This window comes from Mastomys coucha, unplaced genomic scaffold (genome assembly GCF_008632895.1).
Source record: "Mastomys coucha isolate ucsf_1 unplaced genomic scaffold, UCSF_Mcou_1 pScaffold18, whole genome shotgun sequence".
Classification (NCBI taxonomy): Eukaryota; Metazoa; Chordata; class Mammalia; order Rodentia; family Muridae; genus Mastomys; species Mastomys coucha.
Window position 1 is genome coordinate 2,742,444 of NW_022196900.1, and position 19,147 is coordinate 2,761,590.

Here is a 19,147-nt window from a genome sequence, read left to right on the forward strand (position 1 = left end):
TTCAGGTTGCAAAGACAGTACTTTTTTTCATTGAGACCCTATGGAGGAGTAGGGAAATTGACATTTGGCTAGTTGCCCCTGGCAGACTTGGAGAAACAAGCAACTTCTGTTCCAGAGAGGGCAGGGCTGTAAAGCTGCTCTTCAGGCCAGTACAGCCACTCTCCACTGCAGTTCATTCAGCCAGGGCCAAGTTTGTAGACTGCAGCCGCTCTGTCTCTTGGCAGATGTATTGCTCCACTGTATCACACTCTGCTAAGAACACCTGCAAGACAGACACAGACAGTGACAGTCAGGGCCCTCCTAGGACAAGCCAGTCACTGCTCAGACAAGGTTCTTTATTTAGCCATTCTGGGGGAACCTGTAGATTAGACTCTAAACAGCCTGTGCATGGATGGTCGTGGGCTCCCAGCCTGGACGCCAAGGTTCAGGAAACAGTAAAGCAAAGGGCCATGGTTTTGACTATGATCTAGCCCCAAAACCTACAAAAGGGGCTACTGGACACAACAATGGCCCTTACTAGAACTTTGTCAGCCCTATCTGCTCTCCAGAGAATGTGTCCAAACTGATTAAATCAGTTACATAGGGACAAGAATTCCCTTCTTGGGTTCATGCTAATAACAACAGACCATGTGTCTTATCGGAGTTCTACACTACCCTGTTTTGAACAGATAAACACACATACCAACACACTAATATGTTATAGCTTGCCATGTAGTACCATGTGACTCACCTGAACCTTTTTCACCAAATTCTTCCTTTTTAGCCTGCTGTCTTTAAAGTTTTCTGGTAGGACCTGTGAAAGAAACAAATACCAAACAGTTGACATCAGCAGTGACAATGACGAGACATCGGAGATACACATGACTCCAAAAAGGTCAGCAATATGAGTAAAATGTGCGTTTTCAGGCATCTTGTCCCTAGGACTGGCATCATTTCTCTAGGTCTGCATCCTGTGTGGCTCTGTCCATAGCTCTTGTCCCCAGGACTGTTCCTTGCATTGGCTGCAATGTCTGGACTGTGACCTGATCTGAAACACAGATTTTGGATTTTACTCTTTCTCTCTCTCTCTTTTTTTTTTCTTTTTTTGAGACAGGGTTTCTCTGTATAGCCTTGGCTGTCCTGGAACTCACTCTGTAGACCAGGCTGGCCTCGAACTCAGAAATCCACCTGCCTCTGCCTCCCAAGTGCTGGGACTAAAGGTGTGCGCCCACCACCGCCCGGCTATTTTACTCTTTCTTACGTTTAAATACTACTATGCCAGGAAAAGTATCTTCTGGCCTGTTTATTTTTTAAAATTCCAAGCCTTGAGAAATTCACTCTCGAGAATGAAGTATCAGGCCATTGACACCCTTACTATCATAAGTTAAAGAAACTTTGGGTCAATGAGTCAATAGCCTCCCAAGATCTGGGAGTGGCTGAAGTCTGTAGAAGAAACTAGCTCAGCAGCATCACCAGCTGCTCGAGGCTTAGGAAAACAAAGACACACATACGCACGCATGCATACTCACTCACACGCATACACACACACACTCTCACATACTCATGCTCTCTCTCTCACGTGCGCGCGCACACACACACACACACACACACACACACACACATTCGTCACACTGGTGGGCTGTAAACACCTATAAATCAGAAAGTCCACATATTCACCCAGAACCTAGCATGTGAGCCGTTTCCTCCCTGTTGTTGTGATAAAACACTATCGATTAGGGGAAGAAGGGGTTTATGTGGCTTACACTTCCAGGTTGCAGCCCATGATCAATGAAGTCAGAACAGGAACCTGAAGCAGAAACCTTGGAGGAACATTGCTTGCTGGCTCACTCTGGCTCATGTTTAGCTTTTCTTTTTAAGGTGTATTTATTTTATGGGTGTTTTGCCTGCATGTGTATCTATACCAGATGCATACCTGGGACTTGAGGAGGCCAGAGAGGACACTGAATCCCCTGCAACTAGGGTTACAGAGGGTAGTAAGCTAATGTGTAGATTCTGGGAATCAAATCCAGGTTCTCTGGGAGAGCAAGCAGAACTTGTAACCACTGAGCCATTGCCCTGGCTCGCAGCTAGCTTTCTCATACAGCCCAGGACAGCCTGCCTAAGGAGGATGCAGCTCATAATGGACTTTACCAATTACCAAACAACCCTCAATGTGCCCATACGCCAACTGTTCTGGGTAATCCCTCAGTTGAGATGCACTCCTTACGTACCTCTAGGCTGTGCTGAGTTGACAGGTAAAGCTAACTAAGACACACAGTACCTGGCACATAACAGTACATGTTTGACATGCCTGAGCAACAGATTTGCCCAGGTAACACAAGTGTAATACTGACAGAACAAGACAGACTGAAATACTTCCATTACTAAAGACTAGTGTCTCTGGGGCTGGAGAGATGGCTCAGTGGTTAAGAGCACTGACTGCTCTTCCTGAGGTCCTGAGTTCAATTCCCAGCAACCACATGGTGGCTCATAAACATCTCTAATAAGATCCAGTGCCCTCTTCTGGCCTGCAGGCATGCATGCAGGCAGAATACACTGTATACATAAATAAATGAAATGTTAAAATAAATAAAATAAATAAATAAAAAAGCTAGTACCTCTGAGCTGAATATTTACTTACCATTGTGTCAATCTCCTCCAAGATCTTCATGAATTGCTCAATTGTTGCTTTTACTTTCCTATCAAGTTTGGAGAGAGCCTCCGCTTGCAATTCCTTAGCCAGAAAACCCTGAGAAGGAATAAGGCATTATTGCAAGGGTTTGAGACTCATGGAAAACCATGCCAGTAGACTGGCGAAGCAACCCAGAGTTTACCACTGATCTAAAAAGCCAGGCTGAATCTCAGACCTTCATCCCTTGGGAAAATTAGAAATGTTAGCCTTGGCCAGACTAAGAACACTACCCGGGTACAGACCGCTCTTTCTCTCACAGCCTGCTGGGCCTCTGAATGCCTCCTGAGGAACTATGGTGCAGCCTTCAACACAGGTGTATACACGCACATGAGAAGCAGACATTAAGAGAACAGACTGAAATGCTGGGCACAGCGCATCAAAGGTTGACATAAGGTGTCTCTGCGAAACACTGTGTGGTGGTCTGAATAAAAATGGCCCCCATATATTTGGATGCCTAGTCATTAGGGAGTAGTGCTACTTGACAAGGATTAGGAGGTATGGCCTTGTGGGAGGAAATGTGTTACTGGGGGTGGGCTTTGGCATTTCAAAAACCCAAGCCAGGCCCAGTGTCTCTCTCTAACTGTTGCCTGTGGATTGAAATGTAGAATTCTCAGCTACCTCTCCAGCACCAGTAGAATGTCTGCCTGCATGACACCATGCTTCCTGTCATGATGATAAAAGACTAAACCTCTGAACTTTAAGCCAGCCCCAAATAAATGCTTTCTTCCTTTAAGAGTTGCTGTGGTCATGGTGTCTCTTCACAGCAACAGGACACTAAGACTGCCTTATTTTTGGAACAGGATCTTTTAGTAAATCTGGAGCTTGCCCAATTTGGCTAGACTGCTTGGGCAGTGAGTGACAGGGATCCAATCCTCTTGTCCTTGCCTCCCCAGCACTGGGATTATACAGTGGGCCATCATGTCCAGTTTCTACATAGATGCTGGGAATCTGAACCCAGGTCCTGATGTTGTGTGGCAAGCACTTCATTGGCTAAGCCACACCCCCAACTTTGGCTTATGATCTTAAGCAAGTTACTTAAACTTGCCATGTCTCACTGTTCTCAGATTACGAATGCTGAAGGGGAAGATGTGTAGATGCTCACATAACGCATGGCACAGATAGATACACATGATAACAGAGGATGACAGTATTATTTTGGTTTTGTTTTGAGACAGGCTCTCATGTAATATAAGCCAAGTCTCCAACTCACTACAGAGTCAATGCTGCCCTTGAACTCCTGATCCATCTCTCCATCTGAGAAGAGCTGTGATTACAGGTGTGCATGCCCATACCTGTTATAGGTAGCACTTACTGCCATTAAACCACCCTGCTGTTCATTTGTATCTTTTTACCTAGTGATCAGTTAGTGGGTGGCCGAGTTGAAAAGCAGGAGTTTCTGAAGATGGCTATCAAACTGGAGTGACAAAGGCATATTTGAAAACACACAGCAAGAAGTTCAGACATTACTTGGAAATCCAAACTCAGTTCTATCAAAGACAATCACAACTACTCAAAAAGGACTCATGTCTAAGGGCACTCAAAGAAGCAGCATATGTAAGAGAAAAAAATCAGGTAAAACAGAGAACAGAGACTACGTTAGGTAAACCATGATATATTCACATGCAAGAAAATATGGCCATTTTCTTTTTTCTTTCTTTCTTTTTTTTTTTTTTTGTTTTTGTTTTTGGAGACATGGTTTCTCAGTGTAGTCCTGGCTCTCCCTATCCTGAAACTTACTCTGTAGAACAGGCTGGCCTTGAATTCAGAAATCTGCCTGCCTCTGCCTCCCAAGTGCTTGGGATTAAAAGTGTGTGCCACCACTCCCTGGCAATATGGCAATTTTCAATGAGCCAGGAAAATGTTAATTTTTAATAGTAAAAGAACAATTTACCAAACATGCAAGTAAGATGAAAAATACTTTTCAGAGTAACAGCATTTCTGGGTCACATGTACATACCTGCACACAAGAAGCACGGGAAGAGCACAGTTTAGAATGTGAAAGGCCTCAGTTTGAATCTATCTATATGCACATTTAAAACTCTTGTGTAAGCATCACAAACTAGTTTTATAGTTAAAACACAAAACAGGACTGGAGAGATGGCTCAGTGATTAAGAACGTGTACTGTTCTACTAGCCGACCTGAGTTCTGTTCCCAGCATCCACAGAGGATCACAACCTTACATAACTCCAGCTCTGGTCTCCCTGATCACCACGACTCACATGCACATACTCCAACACACACATAGGCAGACACACACACAATAAATATATAATTTAAGCCAGGCGGTGGTGGTGCACACCTTTAATTCCAGCACTTGGGAGGCAGAGGTAGGCGGATTTCTGAGTTCAAGGCCAGCCTGGTCTACAGTGTGAGTTCCAGGACAGCCGGAGCTACATAGAAAAACCCTGTCTCGAAAGAAAAAAAAAAAAAAAAAAAAAAAAGAAAAAAATACATAATTTAAAAATGAAATATATTGTTTTTTAAAAAGCCAACCTGGCAACAATACCATACCACTCTATCCACAGAATAGAGAAGTCACCTGCTGGATGCCAGAAAGCTCTTTATTCAACTCTTCCAGGTGGTCAGCTATCTTCTCTGCAGATACCTCCAAATCTTTCAGCTTCTTTAACTCAACCTCTTCTTCTGAATTGCTCTAACATGAAGAATAAAATGAGGTCAGTAATTGCTCACCTAAAAAGACCGAACCAAGCTCCTGTGCTTCATGCTTGGAAAGCATGTCAAAGGGGTTAGACAACAGGATTCCTGCCTATAAAGCCTAGTCCAGGAGAAGGAAGGGGCCAAGCAAACATTCTAGTGAGAATGTTGACGACTTGTGCTCAGAGAATGGATCCAATCCAAGAGTCAGACTCAGCCTCAGCCCTGTGCTGAACCCAACCCCAACAGCTAGATTAGAATGTAGCAAGGGCCAGAGGGAACTCACTGCTCTTCCAGAGGACCTGGCTTCAGTTTCCGGTACCCACACAGTGGCTTGCAATCATTTGTAACTTCAGTTCAAGCACTTCCTGCGCCCTTCTTATGGGTTCCATGAGCATCAGGCAAGCTTACAGTGCACTCATACAAATGCAGGCAACATACTAGTATACACAAAATAGGGTAAATACATCTTTAAAAAAGTAGAGTATAAGCAAGTTCAAGTGAATACCACTAAGGCGTCCAGAATGGGAAGACAGACAGAATTCAACTAGTGCTTTGGTTTGTCTTGAGATAAGATCCCACTATCTAGGGGCTAGTGAGATGGCTTAGCGGGTAAGAGTACCGACTGCTCTTTCAAAGGTCCTGAGTTCAAATCCCAGCAACCACATGGTGGCTCACAACCACCCGTAATGAAATCTGATGCCCTCTTCTGGTGCGTCTGAAGACAGCTACAGTGTACTTACATATAATAAATGAATAAATCTTTAAAAAAAAAAAAGATCCTACTATCTAGTCTCATTCCTCCCATTTCAGCTTCCTGAATGCTGAGACTTCAGATAATGTGCTACCACACCCAGCAGTATTTTTGTTTTTATTTCCCCAGGCAGTGTCTCAAATAGCATAGGGTGCCCTCAAGCTTACTATGTAATGGGAGGATGATCTTGATTTTTTTTTTTTTTCGAGACAGGGTTTCTCTGTATAGCTCTGGCTGTCCTGGAACTCACTCTGTAGACCAGGCTGGTCTTGAACTCAGAAATCCTCCTGCCTCTGCCTCCCAAGTGCTGGGATTAACAGCATGCGCCACCACCGCCCTGCCTGGAGAATGATCTTGAATTCCTGATCCAGCTGCCTCCATCTTCCCCATGCTAGAATGGCAGGCATGTGCTACCATGTTTGGTTCATGACTACATTCTTTTAAACGGAAACATCACCCTTCAGTTAAATTCTACTACTTAACATGATAGTGACAATGGCAACACTTTTCCTGACTGTTCCTTTTATGCCAGGTACTGTGCTTAATTTGTTACCTGTGCTATTTCTTTTTAAAGCTTTACCACAACCCTAAGAGGCAGAAACTGTTTTATAGATAACAACACTGGGCCTTAGTGTAGTAAAGTGACCTACGGTCCCAATGCCCAAACAGGAGGAATGGACTAGAATTCAGCTGAGGACTCCTTGATCCTAACCAGTTCCAATAGAAACGACTACAGCTTCATCAAACTGAGACACGGGTATTGCCTGCTGCCCACACTGTTCTCCTGACCCTTTAGCAAGACATTTACAACACTATCCTTTCTCTCACCCACAGCTGGCAGCCAGGGCCAGCAGCTTCCTGCTTTGTTACACTCTCCTAAACTGTACATTCTTGTTTGTGGCCTAATCTCAAGCCCAGCCTCCGGGAGGCTCCAGGATTCTCATTGCTTCCAGTTAGCTCATTCCTACCTGCAGCCCCCTCAGCTGCCTCACTAGTGAGAAACCACCTCAAGATCAGCAGTACCACTGTGTCACAATGCAGGGCTGGGCACAGTGGCTATAACCTCAGGGCTGGGCACAGTGTATAACCTCAGGGACCACAGCCTCACCTGTCACCAGTTAACTCTTTTTCTTGCCCCCTTTGTTCTTCAGTCTGAACCTTTCCACTCAGAGAGGGTTTTCTTCTTGTAGATTTTGGTAAAAGGCCCCTCAAACTTGAACAAGAGTACCTACTTGTGATATCTATACCTTTAACCTAAAGCTCTCTTGATTTTTTTTTTTTTTTTTTTTTTTTTTTTTTTTGGTTTTTTGAGACAGAGTTTCTCTGTGTAGACCAGGCTGTCCTGGAACTCAGAAATCCACCTGTCTCTGCCTCCCAAGTGCTGGGATTAAAGGCATGTGCAACTACTGCCTGGCTTCTCTTGAAAATTTTAAGCAATGCTGTTTCTGGCACATTTTAACTAGAAGGAGGAGCCACCAAATATTGAGGTCATACCACTCAGATAGCACAGTGGTTCCTAACTCCTAGAAAGTCTACATAACAGAATAGAAACGTGCAAATGATGCTATGACCAAACTGGTAATCCCATCAGACATTATGGAATGAGGCATGTCACCAATACTGAATCTGGGTAACCAATTTGGTCTTCTATAGAGAAACAGGCACTTAAGACTTTAGTCGGGGAGAAGCAGTGGAAGCCAACATGAAGACAAGAAAGAAAAAAAAAAAGACTTTAGTTGATCTGGAGAGAAGAATCAGTGGTTAAGGGGACTGGCTGCTCTTCCAGAGGGCCTGAGTTCTATTCCCAGCAACCACAGGGTAGCTCACAGCCATCTGTAATGAGATCTGATGCCCCCTCTTCTGGTGTGTCTGAAGACAAGAACAGTGTACTCACATACATAAAAAAAGACTTTAGTCATTCAATTATGAAGAGCTTTGATGGAAAAAGTTTACCTTTTCACCAATTAGCATGACTCGGCAACCATTCTGCATCCCAAGTGCTGACAAGGGCATTTCCATTTCTTTCAGAGATTTTCCTGGAAAAAAAAAAAGGGAGGGGTGAGGAGAAGGTGGGGAATGACAAATTGTAACATCTGTACAAGACTGAAAATAGACTAGCCAATGTACAAGAAAGAGGTGGGATTAAAGCCTCACCCCTGGCAGTGTTGCTATTGGCTGTGGGAAAGAGTCAGTCAATTATCTTTCAGAGTGTGACTCCTGACAGGTCTGCCTTACTCAGACCTGGACATACCCTGAACCTAAGAGTATTTGGGCAACACACACTGGACCCAAATGGAGGAGGGGAGATGTAAGCAAGGAAGTGAATATGACTAAATACATTGTGTAAAATTCTCATAAAATGAATGTTATTCAAAAACAGAAATACAAATCTCATCTAAAAGGGGACTGGAGAGATGGTTCAATGGTTGGAGCAGTGGCTGCTCTTCCAGACAACCCAGAAAATGGAACATGATGCTGCATACCTACTCTGAGCACTTAGGAGGCAGAGGCATGCAGATCTCTTTGAGTTCAAGCCTAGAATGGTCTGCAGACAGAGAATAAGTTCCAGGCCAGAGAAAACCACAGAGTAGGACTATATCTCAAAACCAACCAAAACCAACAAGCCACAACAGGCCATTTCATGTTTGCTCACAAGAAAAGGGTAAATCCCATGTTGGTGGCAGACACCTTTAATCCCAGCATTCAGGAAGCAGAGGCAGAGGCAGAGGCACTCAGATCGGAGTTTGAGGCCAGCCTGGTCTATAGAGTGAGTTCCAAGACAGCCAAGGCTACACAGAGAATCCTGTCTTGAAAAACCAAAACCAAAACCAAAAAAAGCAAAACAAAACAAAACAATAAATTGAAATGATTTTTTTGTTTGTTTGTTTGTTTGTTTTTTCCGAGGCAAGGTGTCTCTGTGTATCCCTGACTGTCCTGGAACTCACTTTGTATACCAGGCTGGCTTAGAACTCAGAAATCCACCTGCCTCTGCCTCCTAAGTGCTAGGATTAAAGGAGTGCCCATCACTGCCTGGCTTGAAATGTTTTTTTGTTTTTGTTTTTGGAAACTGTCTTTATCTGATATCATTTCTAGTTACTTATCCTAAACAAATAACTGAAAATATCCCTACATAATAGTTAATAAAAATAATATTCAGGTGCTGGAGAGATGGTTCAGAGGTTAAGAGCACTGACTGCACTTCCAGAGGTCCTGAGCTCAATTCCAGCAACCACATGGTGGCTTGCAACCATCTGTAATGGGGATCAGATGCCCTCTTCTGGTGTGTCTGAAGATAGCTACAGTGTACTTCATAAAATAAACAAATAAATCTTAAAAAAAAAATATTCAGGAACAACAATTAATATAATTCACACAACAGATAAATTTCTTTAAAACATTTTATTATTGTTTTATGTGTATGGGTATTTTGCCTGAATGTATGTTTGTATATCATGTGTATGCCTGGTGCCAGTGGAGATCAGATCCCCTGGGACTAGAGTTACTGACCGGTTTAGAGGCTCTGTGTGGGTGCTGGGAATTGGACCTGGGTCCTTTAGAAGAGGAGCTAGTGCTCATAACTACAGAAGCCATCTCTCTAGCCCCTAAAGTTTTTAGTTTAAATTTATTTACTTATTTTTTTAAAAAGATTTATTTATTTATTTTATGTATATGAGTACACACTGTAGCTGTACAGATAGTTGTGAGCCTTCATCTGGCTGTTGGGAATTGAGTTTAGGACCTCTGCTTGCTCCGGTCGGTCTCCGCTCTCTCTGGCATAAAGATTTATTTATTATTATACATAAGTACACTGTAGCTGTCTTCAGACACACCAGAAGAGGGCGTCAGATCTCATTATGGATAGTTGTGAGCCACCTTGTGGTTGCTGGGATTTGAACTCAGGACCTTTGGAAGAGCAGTCAGTGTTCCTACCCTCTGAGTCATCTTGCCAGCCCTAACATAATTTCTGTATAATAAAAGATTTTGTAGTCATGAAAGCTCTTTTTTTCCTCAGGACATGGCAACAAATGCTGGTGAACTCAATGTTATAAAAAGGAAAATGTGAAACGCATGGGTTGAGGGTAGGGCTTAGTGGGTTGGTTCTTGCCTAGCATGTTTGATTGACCTGCAGTACCATCAAAAAAAATTAGTAAGGAGCTTTATCCAGGGGAACATTTTCTTCTTTGGCCTTTCTACTTTGAAACTCAAGCTTCTTTTCTTTCCTTTCTCCTTTCCCTCCATGCTTCCCCACTCCCTTCTCTCTGACAGAGCATGACTATACTGCACCTGGTTGGCATGGAGCTCATCTCAGTTTCCTGAGTACTGGGGTTATAAGTGTGTGCTGCCATACTCAATTTTGAAAGATAAAATTCAAATTCTGACATTAAATGTTTTAAAAAGAAAAAGACATAGGGCTTGACAGTATATACTACATAGCTAGTTCCAAGACAGCTTGGGCTGTAAGAAACCATCACTCTCCCACCCAGGGGGAAAAAGACAAAGATCTATTTAGTATGAAATATAAATAAAAATGCTATTATTACAGTCGAAAGCTCTACCACTGAGTTATTCCCCTGCCATAATTTAATATTTAATTCTTTATAAGGACTGAAACCTAATGAGATAAATCTGGCCCCATCGTGAACCAAATACTGGGTTCCTATGGTAGTGAGAAGGCAGAAGACTGGGGCCGGGGGAGGAGCTAGTGCCTTAGCAATCAGTACATCAGCACCATCCAATGCACTCTGCCCAGGCCAGCTCCCGTCCACTCGCTCAAAACCTGTCTAATCAGCACAATGTCAAGGGCAACAGCAGCATCTAGTTATCACACTAATAGAACCTGAGCAGTAGGCAAATTTACCGTAACTTCAATGCAATCATGCAGAAGTAGTAGGAAGTACTACATGAACATACAATGAAGAAAGGATATAGCCTAGTCAGAGAAAATCGTCCATAAGTTTCCTCAAAAATCTTGACAACTGGGCTGGAGAGATGGCTCAGCGGCTAAAAGCACTGGCTATTCATCCAGAGGTCTTGAGTTCAATTCCCAGCAATCATATGGTGGCTCACAACTATCAGTAATGGGGCCCTCTTCTGGTGTGTCTGAAGACAACTACAGTGTACTCATAAATTAAAGCCAAAAACAAACAAACAAAAAAAATCTTGACAATTCTACCAGCATGTCACTTCAAATCCAGATATTTGCAAAGTCTAGTGAAGGCTGGTCCCTTAATAAATAGCTGTTAAATAAACAAAAGAAAATGGTTCTGGTTTGAAAACTGAAAGATGGGGGCTGGAAAAATGGCGCAATGGTTAAGAGCACTTGTTGCTCTTGCAGAGGATCAGGGTTCAGGTTCTAGCACTCACGTGGTAGGCAACAACCCTCTATTAACTCCAGTTCCAGAGGTGTTGACATCCTCTTCTGGCCTTCGTGGACACTGCGCACACATGGTACACAGACATGAAAGCAGGTAAAACATCCATCCACACAGAAAACTCAAAGTCACCATCAGGTAAGACCCAAGCAGTTTAAAATCTGCCCTTGCCAAGAAGGGACTTTAATCCCAGCCCTCAGGAGGCTGAGGTAGGAGGATCCCTGTGAGTTCAAGGCCAGCCTGGTCTATATATTGAGTTTTAGGACAGTCAGGGCTACACAGAGGAACCCTGTCATGAAAAAAAACTAATGAACAAAATAAGTCCTTTAGCCGTACGTACTCAAAGATGAGTGAAAACTACCTACCCTTAAATATGAGCTTCTGAAAAGGCAGTGGAACTCCAGTGGCCTCTTCAACAAGCTGAGCCAGGTCTTGAACAATTGGCTCACTGTTACCTTGCTGTGGGGTAACCAGAAGGTCATACTTCTCATTGCCTGGAGAAAGAAAAGCATTCAATGAAGATAACTATTTCACATAATGATGTTTCCTTATGGAGCTGAGGACTGGATTCAGCTAGGTGGAAGATGCTGATCACATGTCCAGAAGCATACGATGGGAATTGGCACGCTCTACTGTAAAGGTCCAATTCTGGAGAGAAGAGCTTGGTTGTGCTTAGAATCTGGGTGTTGTCAGGCTACTCCGGTTAGGGTCACACTTTCATCTATCCATATGCTACCTTCTTGAGTATTTGTTTCCTCTAACATAAAAAGCGATTTTAATGATGGCTGACATCTTAAGCAATTATACATAATAAACTGAACAGGACTTGTTCTATGTACTATCTCAAAACCTCAGGACACCATTATAAAGCAGCTATCAATCTAATTAAGACTCCCTTGGGGAAAGCTTCAACTGTTGAGTCAGAATTTGACCTTGCAACCAGCTGGTTCCAAGGCCCACACTCTTCCATCACAAGATGCCTGCCTCCTGTGGCTGGGCTGTCTGTCCTATTGTCTGTATGGCACTGGTCTTGTTTACCCTGATGTCAAGAGCAAGGGACTATTTTCCTCCAAGTCTTTCATACTGGGCACACCTAAGTACACTATAGTTAATATTAAAGACAAATGAATGAAACCAATCAAACAACAAAGAGGTTTTGTTTTGTTTTGTTTTAAAACAGGTACCAATTCTTTTCAAAGCAAGTGGAGTGCAAATCCACCTTTAGACTGCTCTCCCAACCAGTCAAGGGTCAAAAGGAGCCCTAGTTTCTATTTGTGTCTCACAGACCAGAAATCAAGAGGCCTTTTGGGAGGTGAGGGGGAGACCTCCATCTCAAAGTTTTGTAAAACTGCTGGATATACAACCATGGTTTAGGTGGCAAAATTTGTTAGTCTTTCCTAACTGATCCTAAGGAAATTCCGCGGTTTCAGCTTTCTCGTGTACTTCCCAAAGTTTTTAGTTCTGTGTTGATTTCACCAAATGTTCAGAAAGTAACTCTTGGACTCATGGCCCACAGAACCTGCGGTTCTAAGACATCCATCACAAACACTACTCAGTAAGGCACAGCCCGATTACGAACCACGTTTGTACTCTCTACACGAGTGGAAGTCCAGAACCACATAAGTTCTACACACAAGAAGGCCTAATACAAGCCGGACACAAAGACCCACGATTACTAGCGTCACACACTTAACTTTGCTTCCAAATAGAGGATCGGCTGGCCAGTGGTGGCGCACGCCTTTAATCCCAGCACTTGGGAAGCAGAAACAGGTGGATTTCTCAGTTCGAGGCCAACCTGGTCTACAGAGTGAGTTCCTGGACAGCCAGGGCTACACAGAGAAACCCTGTCTCGAAAAAACCGGAAAACAACAACAACAACAACAACAAAAACAAATAGAGGATCCGATAAGTGTCCAGGGACATAACAGACCGACCACAGCTCATCAGGAAAGATGTCCTGACACCAGCCTTAAGCAAAAACATTCCCAGAGTTATATAGCTAAGGAACCCACGTTTCCTTTCCCCAGGACTACTCGTGGTCAAACCCACAGATCCCTATCCGACCTACGGAACCCTCCTTGGCGCTCACTGTGGGTGACGGTCACGCTGATGTTGGGTGTTTCCATTTCCTCCGTCTGGACCATCTCCTCGGTCTGAGCCATGTTCTCGGTCTGGGTCACCTCTTCGGCCACAGTTATCTCCTCGGTCTGGGTCGCCTCCTCGATCTTAATCACCTCCTCTACCTGGGTCGCCTCCTGGGTCCCGGTCACTTTCTTGCTACGGGTCACTTTCTTACTTTTAGTCACCTCCCTGCTGTGAGCTACCTTCTCGCTCTGAGAAGAGCGGGGCCGGACTTTCTTCTTCACCCGCGGCTTGCAAGCGCCGGCGGCGGCGCTCCCGGTGGATCCGTCATGCCGGCTGGCTGCACTGCGGACAGATGAACGCTGAGAGGAAGGCAAGCCCCGCTCGGCCCGAGACTCCGACTGGCGCGGCTCTCGGGCGGGCCGAGGGGCGCTCAGCCGGGGTCCCAGAGGCTCCCGGTCGCCTCGTGGTCGCCGCGCGCCGCCGCGATCCGCCAGGCCAGCGTTTGTTCACGGCGCGGCGGTGGCTACCGGGCGCGCAGCCTTGCAACCCCGCCCCACTACTCACCAGTTCAGCCCCACCTACTTCGCCACGCCCTCGGAACTGACCCGGCTTCAGGCCCCGCCCTATCCGCCCAGCCGCGTCTAAGCCCCACCCATACCGCCAAGGCACCGCCCTATCCCTCCTCATAAGCCCCTCCTTCAGAAGGCTTACCACCTCTCCCAGAGCTCCGCGCTCCTGCTCCGGAAGGAGGAGCTGAAAACACGGAAAAAGGATCGGGAAAACTCCAGCGAGCACTCTGCGCTTGCGCGTGGGGGTGGGGGTGGGGGGAAGCCGGAAATTGAAACCTGAGCGACTACGCTTCCGTTTCTGGTTTTCCTCCTGTGTTTGGTTTTCCTCCTGTGTTTGGGTTTCCTCGCCGCCGGCCAAGATGAACCGATTCTTCGGAAAAGCAAAACCCAAGGCTCCGCCACCTAGCCTGACTGACTGCATTGGGACGGTGGGCATTTGACTTTATATACCTCTGGCACTCCGACCTGCCCATCCGGAATTCGTACTCCACCTCATTCCTGGTTCGGGCCCATTAAACCTGAGTCTTCTTCATCCCCACCCCTTTTATCCCTGTTTTCCAAGTCATTCCCAACCCCACAGACCAGACACTCTAATCTCATCATTCTCTCACTCTTACTGCCCTTAGATCTTTCCGATGCCCACTGTGCCCCACCCCTTCTTTCTCGCTTTGCTTCCCACATTCCAACCTACCTTTCCTATGTCACTTCATCCCACTTCGTCTAACCTGGCCTTTTAAAAATCTTTCTTCATTCCTCCCCTTCCCATGTCAGGGTTAAGATAGCTCTTCTGGGTCTAAGTAGCACAGAATTCTGAATCTTGGACCCTCCAGATTAAACCTGATCTCGGAAATGGTTTTAGCTCTCATCTTGATTGGTTCATTCCACGAACCTTAATGCTGAATACCAAACTGACTAGTCTTCCACTTGGGAAATCCCAGCCAGCCTAGTGATTCCCAAATTGTTTTCCTCAAGAGAGAGCTGCTCTATCAGAATCTGGGAGGTGGGAGAGAATTTATGAAAGCCCTCCAATGGCTTGGACTGGAATTCCCTCACCCTTAAGAAAACCACTATTTTCTACCCTTTGCTATATTGTCCCTTTTGTTTTCTTTTCTATATTCCTTCCTCTCCTGCCCCTTTCCATGTAAACATATGACAATAATTACCATTGCATGTGACATTTTCCTCCAAGGTGGATAGCAGGGCAGAATCCATTGACAAAAAGATTTCCCGGCTGGATGCTGAACTAGTGAAATATAAGGATCAAATCAAGAAGATGAGAGAAGGTCCTGCTAAGGTAAGGTTGGTGACAACTGTTGTAGGAAGTACTGTGTAGAGAATGGTGAAGGATACAAAAAAAAAAAAAACATGTAATCTGGTAAAGAGAAAATATATATGAGGACCTATTCTTTAGACAGCAGCCATATACAAGAGGGAGGCTGGGTTTTAATGTGGTAGGTAGAAGATGCTGGTCACATGTAATGGGAATTAGCACGCTCTACTGTACAGGTCTGACTCTGGAGAAGAGAGCTTGGTAGTGCTTGGAATCCGGGTGCTATCAGGCTACTCAGGTTAGACTACATATAGCATGTAAGATCAATGTTCTGATACTAATACTACTTAATAGGCTATGGATGTATAGCTATCTTGGTTTTTTTTTTCCCAATTTTATAACTTATTAACAGTATGAACCAGGATATCACTCAGCTTCAATTTTCTCATCTGTTAAATGAAGATAATATACACTAATGTGTGAGGATTAAATAACAAAGTCACCTACATGGCATTATGTCTAGAATATTGTAGTAGTTGATAAATTTGCCTGAAGAACCAACAGAGGAATCAAAGGTTGATGTAGAGGTTCTCGGGTTCTGAAAGGGAGAGAGGTTGGTTGGCTGTTGTAAATGGTTTCTAACATGAGAACGTGATAGTGGTTGAGCATGTCGTATTTAAATGGAAAGCAACTGGATATACACAGAGTGCTCTGTTGGGGCTGGAAGTGGCAATAAAATACCTAGGAAAAGGAAGGGGAACCAAGGATACAGAGAGTGGGTTGCAAAGGGTGCTAAGATGTACCAGCTGGACATTAGAATTATCTGTGCTCGAAGCTTGAGGAGGAAGGGTAGAGTCAAGGAGCCTGTGTCTGCCATCTTGAAAAAGAAATAAGTAGGTGCAGGAGTGCAAGCATATGGGAGACGACTTTTGCCATCTGTGTTCCCCTTTTTTTATTAAGTCTGTTTTTCTCCTCAGAACATGGTCAAACAGAAAGCCCTGAGGGTTTTAAAGCAAAAGCGGATGTAAGTCATATACACCATCTCCTTTCTAAGAACAGTTTGAAATCAAAAAGCGAAGAGGCCTTATCATTCTTTCCAGCTTTCATATCGTCTTCTAAGTATTCTTGATTTCATTACAAATTTGCAAAAGCTTCGAATGTTTAATGTGACTAACTTGAAGTTTAGCCATAAGGAATTATTTTGGCTGGTAAGGTCGATATGGTTTGGTTTTCCTGTTGCTGAGTTAGTATGTGCATTTCGGTTTTGTTTGTAAAGTTAAGAGTGCTAAGTATTCATTCTCTCTCACCAGAAGAAATGTGAAGGTTCACAATTTCTTTTCTTTTCTTTTTTCCTTCCCTTCTTTCTTTCTTTCTTTCTTTCTTTCTTTCTTTCTTTCTTTGGTTTTTCAAGACAGGGTTTCTCTGGGTAGCCTTGGCTGTCCTGGAACTCACTCTGTAGACCAGGCTGGCCTCGAACTCAGAAATCCACCTGCCTCTGCCTCCCAAGTGCTGGGATTAAAGGTGTGCGCCACCACTGCCTGGCACAATTTATTTTCAATTACTATGTCCCAGTGTTTGTGCAAAATCCAATTTATATGTGGTGCTCACCCATGTGGGCTGCTCAGCCTATGAGATCATCCGTGAAGTTGTAGATAGTAGGCATAATCAGCTTGTAAGAAACCAGGAAAATTGTTGATGGCTTTGTTTCAGTTTTAAAATGACTTAGTAACAATCAGATGTTGTCTTCCTTTTTTTAAAAAAATATATTAAATCACACTGGAAAAAACTAATAATGCCTAGTATGGCCAACATGTATTACAACTATTGTCTTCTTGGTGGCATTTGGTTTTAAAGTATTTTGGTTTTCTTAGGGAAGGAATACAATTTGGCTTTGATGGCCTGGACTTGTTATCCTTGGTATCCTAACACCCAGGAGGTAGAGGACCAGGAACCTACGAGTCTTGGCTACATGGAGAAATCAAGGGTAGCCTTGGATACATGAGACCTTGTCTCAAATTAAATAAGTGAATAAACCAAGCATGGTGGCACATACCTGTAAACCTAGCACTTGGTATATGAAAGCAAGACCAACAGGGCTTCTAAGCTACCCTTGGCTGGTAAATTTTAGAGTAACTTGGGCTACATGAATCCCTGCCTCAAAAAAAAAATAAAATAAAAGGAATATAGATTTATGACAGGTAGTTGGAACATATTTCAAACAGATGAAAAGAAAATTTATCTAGATTTTTAGGAAACTGAAATTATGTGTCTTTTATATAAGCTGCCCTTTTTCCCCCTTCCTGTTTCTGTTTTTAGGGACAAGGTTTGCTGTGTACCCCAGGCTAGCCTCCAGCTCCAATCCCTGGCTCAGCCTCCCATTAGCTAGATTATAACCTTGTGCCATAATGTCTAACTTAGTGGAATCACTTGCTAATTTCCTGGATCATGAATTACCTGTTTTTCTTCTACTAATTAGATAACTTTCATGGTATACAAAGATCATGGTGACATAAGTCTTTGACATATAACTTGATAGAAAACTTTATTTTAAATAGTATTTAAAGTATCAGACATTATATTAAGTCTGATGGATAGCCTAAACTATGAATATAGAGTTATTTTGAGTCTGAAAAATGTTTATATATGTGTGTGTGTGCACGTGTGCGCACGCACGTGTGTGTATGTGTGTGTGTATGTATGCATTAAAAAATAGTCCTATCCTTTGCCCCAAGAGTTCCACTTGTAAGAATTCATCTTGGGAAATAACTAGAAAAATATAAATAAGATGAAATGAGATGAAGAGCAAGGCCAGGAGTGGAGACACCGACGTTACCAGCATTTGGGAAGCTGAAGCAGGAGGATCACTATAAGTTTGAGGCTGGCCTGGACTACAAGACCAGTTCTCAAAAAATAGAAAACAGAAGCGAATACTATGATGCTAGGTGGGAATAGTTAAAACTCAATACATCCAAGGGAAAAGGACGAGTGGGTAGTTTTGAAATGGTTTTGGTTTTGGTTCGTTTGTTATTTAGTGTTAAATCTGTTTTCTCCTAAGGATTTCTATCTGGTTCACATTTCTAATTCTCACTTGACCCCAAAAAGGTATGAGCAGCAGCGAGACAACCTGGCCCAACAGTCCTTTAACATGGAGCAAGCTAATTACACCATCCAGTCACTGAAGGACACCAAGACCACGGTATGCCCCAAGCTCCTTTTCCCATTTTAATTTTTTTGTCATTGTTGTTTTGTTTTATGTTTTATGTTTTTTAAGACAAGGTTCCTCTATGTAACCCTGGTTGTCCTGGAACTCACTCTGTGGGCCAGTCTAGCTTCGAACTCACAGAGATCCTCCTGCCTCTGCCTGCTGAGTGCTTGGATTAAAGGTGCATGTCTTCATCTCCCGACTTCATTTTTATTTTTAATCTCCCATGTACTTTTCTATGGTTTTTAAAAGATGGTTTAGGAAACATGACATTCTGTGTTTGGGTATTTTGCATGCATGTGTCTGTAGTAACAAAGGAAGTCAGAAGAGGGCATCTGACCTCCTGCATCTGAGTTACAGATGGTTGTGAGCACGTGGATGCTGGGACTCAAACCTAGGTCCTCTGCTCTGAACGACTGAGACTTCACTTCAGCACCAACATGACTTCTCAGAACAGTGTATTTTCTGGGCTGGTGATGGAACAGTGGTAGGATGGTTGCCTAGCATGGACAAGCATCTGGGTTCAAATCCTCGGTACTTCAAGATAAAATAACAAATACATTGTGCT

General features: G+C 43.7%; 2 protein-coding genes across 2 annotated transcripts in view; one reads left to right on the forward strand and one right to left on the reverse strand.

Annotated features, from left to right (window-relative positions):
* On the reverse strand, positions 1-14,350 carry Bag1 (BAG cochaperone 1). The gene is made up of 8 exons (XM_031377068.1): positions 14,250-14,350; positions 13,543-13,880; positions 11,819-11,947; positions 8,035-8,117; positions 5,212-5,325; positions 2,621-2,728; positions 731-793; positions 1-262 (listed from the first exon to the last, which is right to left on the reverse strand). The coding sequence occupies exons 2-8, from the start codon at positions 13,613-13,615 to the stop codon at positions 173-175; spliced, it is 660 nt and encodes a 219-aa protein (XP_031232928.1). The 5' UTR covers positions 13,616-13,880; positions 14,250-14,350; the 3' UTR covers positions 1-172.
* Chmp5 (charged multivesicular body protein 5) overlaps positions 14,217-19,147 on the forward strand; it is an 18,035-nt gene continuing 13,104 nt past the window's right edge. Inside the window, exons 1-4 of the mRNA XM_031377067.1 lie at positions 14,217-14,535; positions 15,297-15,401; positions 16,355-16,401; positions 18,480-18,573. Of these exons, the coding sequence (XP_031232927.1) occupies positions 14,467-14,535; positions 15,297-15,401; positions 16,355-16,401; positions 18,480-18,573 (315 nt within the window). The 5' untranslated portion in view covers positions 14,217-14,466. The remainder of the gene's footprint in view (positions 14,536-15,296; positions 15,402-16,354; positions 16,402-18,479; positions 18,574-19,147) is intronic.

Excerpts from the sequence above, each read along its gene's own strand:
- Bag1 (XM_031377068.1), bottom strand. The coding sequence starts at position 13,615 with ATGGCTCAGACCGAGGAGATGGTCCAGACGGAGGAAATGGAAACACCC. Across the intron at positions 11,948-13,542 it reads CAGCGTGACCGTCACCCACA|GCAATGAGAAGTATGACCTT; the intron begins GTGAGCGCCAAG and ends TTCTTTCTCCAG. Across the intron at positions 8,118-11,818 it reads TCAGAAGCTCATATTTAAGG|GAAAATCTCTGAAAGAAATG; the intron begins GTAGGTAGTTTT and ends TTTTTTTTCCAG.